Consider the following 12,066-nt stretch of genomic DNA (forward strand, 5'->3'; position numbering starts at 1 on the left):
GTGCTAGATGCAGATATGCGTTACCTGCTAGTTCCGTACACGGCGAAGGTACCCGCACAAGGCACAACTTATATATATACAACCAGAGGTGTCAAACTCAAGTTGCGTCGTGGGCCGGATTCAGACCTTCAAATCGCCCGCGGCCGGATCAACAGTCACGTTATTCCAAAATGTTACCTCAAAATCCATGCCCGTGTTGTTCACCCGAATACTCAATTATACAGCCTACAGCCCATGGATTATAGTCAGTGGTTCCCAACGTGGGCGATATCGCCCCCGGGGTGCGATTTGGCGGTCTAGGGGGGCGAAAATAACGCAGGGGCGATAGGGGGGCGAAAACGGGCGAAGGGGGCGATAGGGGGCGAAACCAATGAAGGGGTGATGGCGCGTTACAACGGCTATATGGAGTCAGATCCGTTTAGAAATTCATGCAACTTTTTCGATTTAGTATTGTGATTTATCTTGATTTTTTGGTACCCGTGCCCAAACAAAAACGCGCATGATTTATGCAAGTTAAAGGCCATGTAACATACGACTCCGGGAAGTATGCCAGAACGATCAGCAGCGAGAAGACCGCATTGGCCGAAAAGGAATGCCCTTGTGCTGGTCGACAACTTCGATATATATACAATATACATATATGTTTAATTGTCCATATAGGCGCCTCAATAGCTGACGTCGGTGTTCCTGTCCTGGCGATCTGAACCCTACAGGACAAATGCCATATCGCAGAGAAAAATTATTTGCCAGTTTGGAAATAGCAATTTCAAATCACGTGCGTCTTTTAATTTGGTACGTTTTGGCGATTTCCATATATTTTTACAAAGCAGATATAGGAGGTCACGAAAATGCATCATGCTACGAAGTCAGTAAAACAACGGGTCCGCCCGAAGATGTTCAATTATTATGTAGGTGTCCTACCTTTTCCAACACACCACACTCAGCTCTACCGGTTAATCTGATTACGTGAGCAGAGAGAGGATAAAAAATTCATACCAATATATATGCAATTCCCGGCCATATTGATCGGTTCAAGCATGAATTATATAAATTTGTCGCGCTTTGCGCGTTTTGGCGAAATACGGTGACTCACCAAACAGTACATGAAATAGGGTATAGCTGATATGTAGCGACAAAAAGCCCACTGGCTGAGGGGGTTCTGGGGTGTGGTTTATCACCCTATGGGGGCCCATGACCAACGTTTTGGGGGGGGCTGACGAAGTGCTGTTACGGTCCTGATTGAATTTGAGTTGGATAAATGACTTTCACGAAAATTTTCGAGGTCGTGCCGAAAAGTTGACCTTTTTGTTATTAGTCAACTCGCCGGTGATCCCATTTTGTATACCCATTTTTCGGTTCCCAATATTTGGGGGGCAATGATCGGTGTGGAGCTTCAAAAGGGGGCGATGAGTCGAAAAAGGTTGAAAACCACTGGATTATACGGTTCTATTCCATCAAACAACGGAATTGGCAAAATGACGATAATATTGGGTCGATTGAATACAGTGTTATAATTTGCTAAAACAGTGACTTTAAACGACGATATACATTATCATATTACTGTGATGGCCTTATTTTAGTCGTAATCTGGCAATAGTCCTGTGTATGCGTTGTGAGGAAGACACGAGATTTAACTGCAAACGCAGACGTTGAAATTCGGTTCATTAGTATTATATCGCGATTCGTTTTTCTTATCTGAAAGCTGAAGAGCTGTTAAGTCATTAGCGAAAATGAATGTGCGATCACAGATATTTTTAATATATATTTTTTGTGACAAATATGTTCTCAATGTAGCCTACATATACCGACCTCTAACAGGCGTTTTCACTTCTGTGAATAATTACATTTAGGTTTGTTTTTCTACAAAACTCTGAGCTCAGTGTGCACTTCTCAAAATTAGGTGTCAATGGCAGCGATTTGTTTGCTGATAATCATTACAGTGAAACCGTATCGCCACTGTCGGATGGTTATAATGTGGCCTATGAACATAATCAACATTTTGTGTCTTGAGGGATTATTTAATGAAAGTAATCTCAGCATTAGTCAGAAATGTGCTTGATAATACGGACATTTTTCAGAATGGCTTCGCGCGCCACATGAAATCGCCTGGCGGCCCGCATGCGGCCCGCGGGCCCTACGTTTGACACCCTAGTATTAAACAATTCATTTTTTCGGCTGTGACGTATATGTTCTCCTTCGGAAAGATTCACTCGCGACTCTCGCATGAAACGCGACCAATGATCCCTCTCATTTTTGACGAGTGTGGGCACACTCACTAACTCCCTGCGCAGACCCTTGGACAACAGTGCGTAACGACTAAAAAAGGTCATCTCTTCGGATTTTTAGTGCGCAAGTTAGATTTTTTGTGCGCAGAGACAGTGTAAGAACTGTGCATTTGCGCTGGTGCGTAGCTTAGAGGGAACATTGAACGCGACTGGAGCGTTCCTCGCGCGCACTGCTAGCGCAGGAGCGGAGCAAAGAATGAAACGTATGCGCGATTGGTGCCGCGTCTGGATATTGTACGCGTGGTCTGCGCTTTAGGCTCGACCGCCAAAAACAGTATTTAGTGAGATTAAGCTAATGTACTTCAATAGCTCTTGAAGTCAATCTGAATCTGACATCTGTGGTCGACCAAAGTTGTCAACAAGTTCTTTGAACTCTGGCTGCATCTCGGATGTAGAAACCCTTAGTAAAGACTGCACGTAAACATCAGTGATATTGGAACGCAGCCTTGTAATGTTAATATTAATTGACGAAAACGTTTACTCGCAAATGTATGCGTAGACCCGAACAGAACAAGTGGTTTCATGGCCATCTTTCTAGTGTTGGTAAACTTGGACTCGCGCTGTGGCTCACCAAATCGGTCAATAGTTTTGCATTAGAATTTCACTTTTGGGGTTGAAACTCTGTGGGCCGCTCAAAATTCCGTCGGGGCCGCGATGGGCCGTATGCCACCCGACCTCGAACTACGAGAAGCATTATATTTCAGTTCAATCCGGTTCAACCAAGTTTTTTCAACTCTACTCGAGTGATATAGAATGGCTCGCATTCATAATATACTAATTTTCATGAGTTAAACAGTTTCTGACCCCATTTTCAAAGTATCAGCACTGATAGACGAAATACCAGTTTATTAATATTTTCATTTCAAAACACCACAAAACTGATAAAACGAAATGATATGTAGAAAATGAATGTAGAAAAGAGACATGCCTATTATACGGCAACTTGTTGTTCTTAGAAGTTACCATGTCTGTCTTATACTGGTCAGACTTGAAAAATCAAATAAAGAAAAATGGAAAAACTACGGCATACTGCCCCTTGCAGTGCCGAGATATGGACGCGCGGCTGAGGCAGATCTTCGGACTTGGGGCATCTACACTTCAATCTTGAACAGATCTATACGCTTCGTCTTCGAAGGGACCTGGACCTGACAACACACAAGACACGGAGCGGGAAGATTAGCGGTGACCGACCTATATCCGCATCTGGCGCTATGAAGTGGAGGCTTGACCGAGCGCTGAAGCATCGGCGTCTTGGGAAGATCCTATCTTTGTCTACTCACAACCAGATCTGCCAATTTCACCAGCGATCTATGCTTGCTCGACGGACATCAGACCTCGCTACGCGTCCGATGGAAGTGGGAGTCAGTAAATGAATATATAGGACGAAAGCCCGCTTTAATAGTATTTGTGGTGACTGTGACGACTTCTAGAATTTACTTCACTTGAACGGTTCATGTGTCTTAAAAAATAGGTTGTGAGATTATGTGGCATAGTGTGATATATATCATGAGGAATGTTTTAGAATTACTAAACTGCAGCGCTACTGTACAGCGTTTGCTATTGAACTTGTCGAGTTGATAGCTTGACAGGAATACGCCCCTAGTGTTGATCCTAAAGTTCGTAATAACTAACTATTCGGGTAATGTGCTTCAGGCTTCAGTTTTGCTACATGCAGCACAAAATATTGATATGACATTCTATCCCATATCGTGTTGAAAATAAATTAGGTTTAAAAGTTAAATATGTCAGGGTCATAGGTCAAATCGGTTTCCCAGTGAAACCAGTACACAAACTTCTCAACACACGTATTCAAAACTTTGGCGAGCGCCTGGTACATGAAACATCTTCGAAATGGACACGGCACCACGCGTTCTTGGGCCGCAGATAAGACAAGCCTTATCGGATTTTTCTACTCGAATATTCTCTTCAACTAAATTCGGGTATGACAATCTACAAACACAGATGCCCGGTATGCAATATTCGTGACTGATGTTTTTGCAGATGTTTACGGTAACTAATTTACCCCGTTTATACTTTTTCTTCAGGGAGCGAGGTTCTGACCAGTCTTTCACTGCAGATATCGATGTATTTCAATGTCTATCTCTTCCCATTTTGGTTTATCACGTACTGTGTGATGCTGGAAGTGAAATACCAGTATCTTGAAGGAACTTTCAGAGTTATCCTAATCGCAATCCTGATTCTGTATACCTTGGTGGAGATTATACGACTCTATCTCGGCTACATGGGAAATCTACATGAAAAGGTGAGGTTCTCGGGTGAATGTAATCCACAAATAGTGTAACTAAAATCTTTTTATTTAGGTTCCAGAACTTGCTGGGTGTGTCCTTCTGAGCATTCCTCAGATTCTACTTCTTATTATTGTTCTTGCTCATCCACTCTCCAAGCCTTTACCAATGGATGGGGCAATGAATGCGATACTCCTATGTTTGGTTGTTATAGAATTTTTCACGGGAATAGCTGCGTTGTCCGCAATGACAAAACAACGCGCAACAAAGTTCCGTCTGAATCAGTTTATCGACTTGGAAAATATGGCTAATCCAATAATTGATGATCCAAATAACCCACATACTGTGGGGAGATATTCTTGAAATGGTTGCATGAGAAAAGTATTGCATGCCTGCCTTGATGCAAGCGAGCAGAGATCTGAAGCGGACGACAGTCGAATATCCATCTATTACAAATTATTGTGTGAAGGATCTTGCTTCATGTAGCAGTGTGATTGCACTTCCACGCTATCAAATATGACTGGTTCTGGCCATGAGGCCCCATTTATAAATGGAAACAGGTATCAATGGAACATCACATAAAGTTTCTTTGGTCGGCACATTTTATGATTTTTGAATTTTCACAAATTGGATTTTTCAGTGTTATTCTGGTTCTCTGAAGCATATGTAAATATGCTATCCTGTTCAGTGTGGCTGTTCTGTTATTGCAAGAATAGATTCCCCTGAAGCTGTACATGGGTTACCTCATCTCAGATTCACTACGTAATGCAATTCATTCATTTGCAGCTATCTTCTGTGATTGGAACAATAAATTCTTCGGACTTGCATCACAGGGTCGTAATGACTTGAGTAGTGATTTTTTGGTGACTCAACTTATGTTATTTTTTCAAATGTGTAATATGACTCGACTCGGGGCAATTTTTGTAGTGACTCGATATGTACTCAAATATTGTGCATGACTCGAAACTAGGTTGGCCAGAACAGACATTTCATTATAACTTCGAAGAATTGTAAGGTTACCACATTATTGGCATTTCGCCTACCAGTCCCGATACTTGAATAATAGGGCCCGAAAATGTTAGGACTGAGGAAAATTACGATATTTCGAGTGCAAGTCATACTATATCACTCGAGCAGAGTTGAAAAAAGTGGATTGAACTAGAAACTGTACAGTAAACCCTGAACATAATGACTCGGACTCGACTACTAGCTGCATGGACTCGCTGGTAAATTAAAAATGACTTGAGTCAAAACAGTGACAGTGAGATTGACTTGTGACTTGGTTACAACCCTACTGCATGGCTACCTTATCTCACACAGTATGTAATGCAATAGGCTACTTTTTCGCAATATGTCATGTTTGCAGTGCCTGGACGCAGTAAGCGATTCATCGACCAAGTGAAGAGATTCAATCAATGGTTGTAAATATCACACAATTTCAGCCACAACGATTTTACTGCGATAAAACATAGTGGCAAGCCCACGATACATTTAAAAATGTGAGAAAAAGAAGATCGATTTGAAAACCACTAAGCAAATGGCGTTGCAATCAAAGAGTAGTAATAAATTCACATGATGTGGATTATTTCGGCTGCACAAGTTGAGCGAAGCCAACACGGTTTTGGCCGAAATCAAAGCTCACATAGTATTTCCCCATGAAAACGTCACCCAATATCCACAAGGGGCCAGCGGGTGGCGGTATGTCCATACCCAAGAAACCCGAAACGCACATAGACTGCCCACCAGCGGATTCCTGTTTGAAGAAGGTAACAGTATTAGGACCTGTGATTAAAGTGCATAATAAACATATGCTAACCTTCAAAACATAGTCCTCCGGAGTTAAAGTGTACTTCTTGCCTCCAATATTGAAATCAATGTTGGGCATGCTTGGCATTTTGCTACACAAAACAAGCCACTGAAATACAAATGTCATGCAAGGATGAAATATTGAGAGTATCATATTATAGTTACCTCTCCTTTAATGAATTTGAATGCCCCGATTGCTTTGTTGATACGCTCAATTTCATCTACTGGTCCCGCAAGCAATGAAGTACCCGAATCAACAATAGCTTGACAGCCACCCTGACATGAAGTCATATTTCCTACAGCAACAGAGTCCATCTTGATTTGCCAGTATGCCTGTGTTGCAATAGATGAGTATACGTTACACCGGACTTTTACTTGTGTGTTAGATTATTACCTGTCTCGTCACAGGATGCCAATCAAAATCACCAGTGTATCGTGATTTATCAGTGCCCCCTAAATATAGCTCCCCACCAGTTGCATCACTTGGGTTCCTAAACATTGATGATGCACATTGTAATGAATGCAGGTGATGAAAAGATTCACAACTTACCTATCCAGGTAAAAAGAGAACTGTGGGCTAGCAACAGCTTTAGTAGCGATTAATGTGTTGAAAACTGGCAGTATCCTGTTAACAGATATAGTGGGGTAGCCAAGCCCAAGTATTCCATCGAATTTCGCAGCAACAAAAGCGATGCCTGGTTGTTTTACTGCTTCAGCAAAGGTTTGATTATGTGCAACAATGCCGGCCATCTGAAATTAACCATATGATTATGAGAATACATTGCATCATGTCTATTATATTTCTGAGTGCAAGAGGTTGTGAAATCACATATGCCAATTACGTGATGTGTAATTTTTAGGAGCAAAATTTACCAAACAATGAGTGATTGCTGATCTCAGCTAAAACACAATACACAAATTTCTACAATAATTGCAAGAGTAATGCAGCAGTCAGCACCCTAGAAGAAGATGCAACCGGTACCGGTGGTTTTGATTGTAACGGTAAAAAAAAATCCTCAGTATTCAACAAACGTGAGCAAGCAAACTAGGTCCCAATAACTGACTTTGTTTATAGTGAATAATCAACTGGAATAGATCATTGTAAAGTCGTTGAAAGTACAGGATGAAAACAAGCTGGCTGTGTCGATATTCTACACCAACAATATGAAAATGTAACTTACGCTGACGTGGTCAGTACTGCAAAATCCAGTCAGACTACCAGTTCCATAACGAATCTCAAAATCTGTGCCATTCTTCACATAGCTTGACGACATTGTGTGATCATACTTGTTGTGCACCCCTTAAAGTAAGGTATAATTATGATCATTGTGCGCTGCAACATAACACAACAGAATCAAACTCACAGCACGCTATATCCGTAAGAGAACATTGGGATGACGGAATCCATAAGTTCGAAGAACCGGTGTCAAATACAACACTGAATTTTTGCGGAGGTGTTCCAATTGTGATTTCACCGTAATATTGAGCCTGAGTATGGATTGGTCACAGCAATGCAATATCACCACCATATAAGTAGCAATCACATGAAGAGTTGAATGACTTTCAAAATGAATGTATCATAGGGTATTGTATTGTACGATATAGGCTATGTTACAGAAGAATAGAGAAATGCACAATGCACATAATTGAATGAAATATATTCCAATATGTTAGGAAGTGGGGTCTTTCATCCATTAAATAACTTAACTTGGACAAATACCAATCAAATATTTCAGGATAATCCCCTATCCAAATGCGAAGTACAAACAATAACTGTCTATTATCATCAAATGAGATGAAAGATTTTCGAGATATCATGGCTGCTCTCATTCCTATCCAAGATTATATTACATAGGTTATGTTGTTATGGTATACGTTTAATTTTTAGGACATTTGCCTACATCTCATGCATGCACAATAATAGAGAAAATTTCACTTACATCCAGATAGTTGGAAAGTACTTCTGGGTTTCCACCTGAGTTCAAATGATATTTGTTCGAACTTCCTGTGTAAGTCAATCCCTCCTCCCTCAACTGCTGTCTTAGTCTTTTGAACTTGGTCAATTTTATTCTGATGAGAACAGAACATTGCCAAGTCGCTAGTCAGTGAGTGTAACATAAGAAAAATGATAATACTTACACTTGTCCATTCGAGAATGTGACTATGAACGCAATCACCAACAGTAATAGCTTCATATTCTAAGCAAGTATAACATCCACTGCAATGCCAATTTCCAAACAAATGAATCTGAATGTACAAGTCGCTTACAATGAGAACAGTCTAATATATATATCCGGCAGGCCTGGACTAAAAAGAATAGCAAGTGCAAATAAGCTTCACTGAAAAACAACTTGGAAGACTCGATCCCTTTAGCCAACAGTTGCACAAAGCGGATACTCGAAATCATGAGTTAGTATGCAGTCCTCACTCAATGCCGCACCTGTTATTTGTTTGATCGTGTCACATGATATTAGTTAGATGCCCTACCATTAGCCTTGCCGAACTCACGTGACGCTCAGAGCAACGGAAACGAATGTTCTTATTCACTTTAGACACAACACACAAGAACGTCACCAAGTCGCTTCGACTGTACTTCTATTTTACGTAGTAATGGACTTTATAATTGTTCAAACTATACAAATGTTTGCGAGTATACGAACGAATATCACGGCCGCGTAACTCGATCATCACTTCAGTATACTATACAAGAAAAACACGGTTCAAAGTCGATGTGAGAAGTTTCCAACACATAATAGTTTCGGTAATGGGGTTCCGTACAACCGGACCCGATACTATAGGCATAATGTGAACCAGTGAATGTTAGAAAATATCCATGACGTCACGTTGATATTATAATAAACTTGCAAACTTTCACGTTTGAATGGTTTGCTCTATAACGGGCGAATAGTTGATGTAATGCAGCCACCCGGTTAGCTTTAGTCCTTGGAAAGTCAGCGTTCCAATTTCCACCTTTTAAATCTGGACCTGGAAGATGCTCAAGCCTCAAGTATTATGAGAACAGCCTGGCCACTCTGTTACCATATAAAATCAATTATTTTCATTAGTGCGATGTCATAATTCAAATCAATGAATAGGCTAAAGTTTTTTTAAAAGCTTATATTCGTTTACTACGTGAGTTGAAACCACTGAGATAAAGCGCCGCCGATTAAGAATCACTGGTGATCGGTCCACGGACTGATAGGAAGATTAATATATGTTATATTCATATATATGATCGTTTACCGGGTAGGCTATTGTCTACTTTCCATTATCTGCATGATGAAACTCCAGCGACTTTCTAAATGCAACGAGCTCAACGAACATGGCCTCAGATGGAGATTGGCGCAGAACAAAGGAGTGTTACATCATTCTGATGACAAAACATGTATTGCTGTGGGGCTCAACAGTTTATCGTTTTAGGCATTCTTTCGCCAATTTTCGACAGGGAGCAAACTACATTAAATCAAATGCAACACGCTACACGCGGTGGGGTTGTACGTAAGGTCAGGCCAATGCTCCTTTCATTCATTGATAGCACTAAATATCTTATCCATCATTTGAAGATGTTTGATCAATGAATCGGCTATTATGGTCCAGATCAAGCAATGACATCATCATCATTAAAATGACGCATTATAAGCTATCTAATTTATCAAAAACAGTTTTTAGTGTTTTCTGAACTTTACGCACATAAGGGTCTATCTACTTCCTAGTCCTGCGTGTAGTCATGTAAAACCTACATATAGCCTATTGGCTATTATGCCGAATTTTTGCTACAAATATTATGGTGCTATATTCAATTACTCCAAGGTTTCCATTACTTCCGTATTGGCATTATTACTAATTTCTCCAGACGACAGACATTGCTGGCACCGAAGATTAACGAGATAACAGCCACCGAGGTAAAAGTAATCAAACTGCTACTTTCTTCAACTGAGCAGTGAGCATCAGTGATGAGTAGGGCGATTTTTTTTTGACATGTCAAAAAAAGTCAAAATTAGGTCAAAATTGTAGCGTTAGGTCAAAATTTGTCAAAATTGTTTACAAAATCAAACATTTTTTGACCTCTACATTTCGTTTGTATCGTAGATTTTGCGCTGTCTGTGAACTTATCATTTGATAATTTACAGCTTGTAGCCTACTTTATAGGCCTACCGTTGTAAACGGCCCATCGTCTGCTCATTGTGAATCATAAACGGTCAAATGAAACAAATAGTGACATGGTTTTATGGTCAACGTACCGCAATATCCTAACTGAAGCAAGACTGCTTGGGCATTGCATGGCTCTTACATCCAGAAGCGCAAGCTGAAAAATTGTGATATAGATAGACAACATTGTAAGAATGAAGCAACACGGTGCATCACGAGCACGCAGTGTGCACACAACTTCAGTGTTGTCAGCTAACAACTGCTGCTGTTGAACGTTCTTTCTCCATTCTTGACAAGCTACTTAGTAAGAACAGACACTTTCTACCCGACATAGCGCAGTGGTATAATCCGCGGCTGCAACAATAATGGGTGTGGGTTCGATTCCGACTTCATAATTCCGATAGCCAAGTGTTGGAGGCTTACCTAGGCTTCTCCTCGCCACCTCATCCGCGTAAGCGGTGTCTTACAAAAAAACCTAGAGGTGGGCCGTGGGCAGTTACGGAAAATAATGAAGAATATCACCCTGGTGTAAATGACCACAGTAGTCGACAAACACCATGAATACCACAAAACAAACACTTTCTGCCCGAGAATGTAGGAAAGTATATCTTTCGTTGTACTACAACAAATTTTAATTATCCCACCACAATACGTAATGTAACTACTGCAATTCTTCATAGGGCCAGATTTCGTTAAAATACTAGTTTTTTCATGTAAAAATTTGTCAGTTTTTGAGCCAAAGACGTTCTTTCAGGCCAATCTACTTTGTAAGGACAGACAGTTCCAACCAGAAATGAAGATAAGTAGTACAATTTTAACATTATGTGCGAAAACACCTAATTTGCATACGTGAGGTAAAAATTTGGTCAAATTTCAGTTTTTTTAGGTCAAAAAAAGTCAAAATTTAGATTTTTTAGGTCAAAATCTTCCGTTTTTTAGGTCAAAAAAAAATCGCCCTAGTGATGAGCATCGGAGCGGAGTCGGAGTGGATTCGGAGCGGAGTTTTGCCGATTTTGTGACAGTCGGAGCGGAGTCGGAGTTTACTACAGATATTTTTTCGGAGTATTGTAACTTTTGTCTCCGATATCTTTGGATAGCTCTGACCGGAAAACACTCTTGATTATGATTACAAACCAAAGCACTGACAGTTGACACCTTGTAAAGTAATATGAGAGGTAACATGCAAAAATGATTGCCATTAAGTGCATAAAAATCAGCCATCTGCACTGCAATTGGGGACTGGAGAGTAGACAATACAATGACGCCTACCATCGGAGTATCTCGGAGTCTGGGATTGAGCTGTTCGGAGTCGGAGGGAGTTTTCCTCAGACACTAATGTTGTCGGAGGGATTCGGAGTCTCGAAAAGCACTATCCGCTCATCACTGTAGAGCATACTGGTATGACGGTTCCGAGTCACAAGTCAATCTAACTTTTATATTTTGACTCAAGCCGAGTCGGCCATGCTGCAGGGATCCAAGTCATATATTGTAAGTCATCGAGCCCGAATCAATGTTCAGCTTCGAGTTCAATCCCTAAATAGAATATTCTATACCTATTTGTAAGCCAGGGTTACCATTTT

The 12,066-nt window shown here is 40.7% G+C and overlaps 3 protein-coding genes across 3 annotated transcripts in view; 2 read left to right on the top strand and 1 right to left on the bottom strand.

The window, feature by feature from the left end:
* The window catches only part of LOC145446089 (acylcarnitine hydrolase-like), a 282,243-nt gene that overhangs the window by 21,775 nt on the left and 248,402 nt on the right, over positions 1-12,066 (top strand). The gene's annotated exons all lie outside the window — the stretch shown is intronic.
* On the top strand, positions 3,944-5,361 carry LOC145446023 (transmembrane protein 17A-like). The gene is made up of 3 exons (XM_080324209.1): positions 3,944-4,254; positions 4,331-4,548; positions 4,607-5,361. Exons 1-3 carry the CDS (start codon positions 4,137-4,139, stop codon positions 4,892-4,894), a joined length of 624 nt encoding a protein of 207 aa, XP_080180335.1. The 5' UTR covers positions 3,944-4,136; the 3' UTR covers positions 4,895-5,361.
* Positions 5,869-8,649, bottom strand: LOC145446021 (cathepsin D-like). The gene is made up of 9 exons (XM_080324207.1): positions 8,477-8,649; positions 8,278-8,407; positions 7,702-7,825; positions 7,519-7,637; positions 6,888-7,087; positions 6,732-6,828; positions 6,503-6,670; positions 6,348-6,446; positions 5,869-6,284 (listed from the first exon to the last, which is right to left on the bottom strand). The coding sequence occupies exons 1-9, from the start codon at positions 8,530-8,532 to the stop codon at positions 6,114-6,116; spliced, it is 1,164 nt and encodes a 387-aa protein (XP_080180333.1). The 5' UTR covers positions 8,533-8,649; the 3' UTR covers positions 5,869-6,113.

The sequence above is a fragment of the Botryllus schlosseri genome, chromosome 9 (assembly GCF_051294905.1).
Source record: "Botryllus schlosseri isolate E-star chromosome 9, Bs_hap1, whole genome shotgun sequence".
Classification (NCBI taxonomy): domain Eukaryota; kingdom Metazoa; phylum Chordata; class Ascidiacea; order Stolidobranchia; family Styelidae; genus Botryllus; species Botryllus schlosseri.

What these genes read in the sequence shown, in the direction of transcription:
- LOC145446023 (XM_080324209.1), top strand. Translation starts at nt 4,137, where the DNA reads ATGGACACGGCACCACGCGTTCTTGGGCCGCAGATAAGACAAGCCTTA. An exon ending in TCTACAAACACAGATGCCCG is followed by an intron (nt 4,255 to 4,330) that starts GTATGCAATATT and finishes CTTTTTCTTCAG; the next exon opens with GGAGCGAGGTTCTGACCAGT. An exon ending in TGGGAAATCTACATGAAAAG is followed by an intron (nt 4,549 to 4,606) that starts GTGAGGTTCTCG and finishes CTTTTTATTTAG; the next exon opens with GTTCCAGAACTTGCTGGGTG.
- LOC145446021 (XM_080324207.1), bottom strand. Translation starts at nt 8,532, where the DNA reads ATGAAGCTATTACTGTTGGTGATTGCGTTCATAGTCACATTCTCGAAT. An exon ending in GGCATCCTGTGACGAGACAG is followed by an intron (nt 6,671 to 6,731) that starts GTAATAATCTAA and finishes ATTGCAACACAG; the next exon opens with GCATACTGGCAAATCAAGAT. An exon ending in TCAAATTCATTAAAGGAGAG is followed by an intron (nt 6,447 to 6,502) that starts GTAACTATAATA and finishes TTTGTATTTCAG; the next exon opens with TGGCTTGTTTTGTGTAGCAA.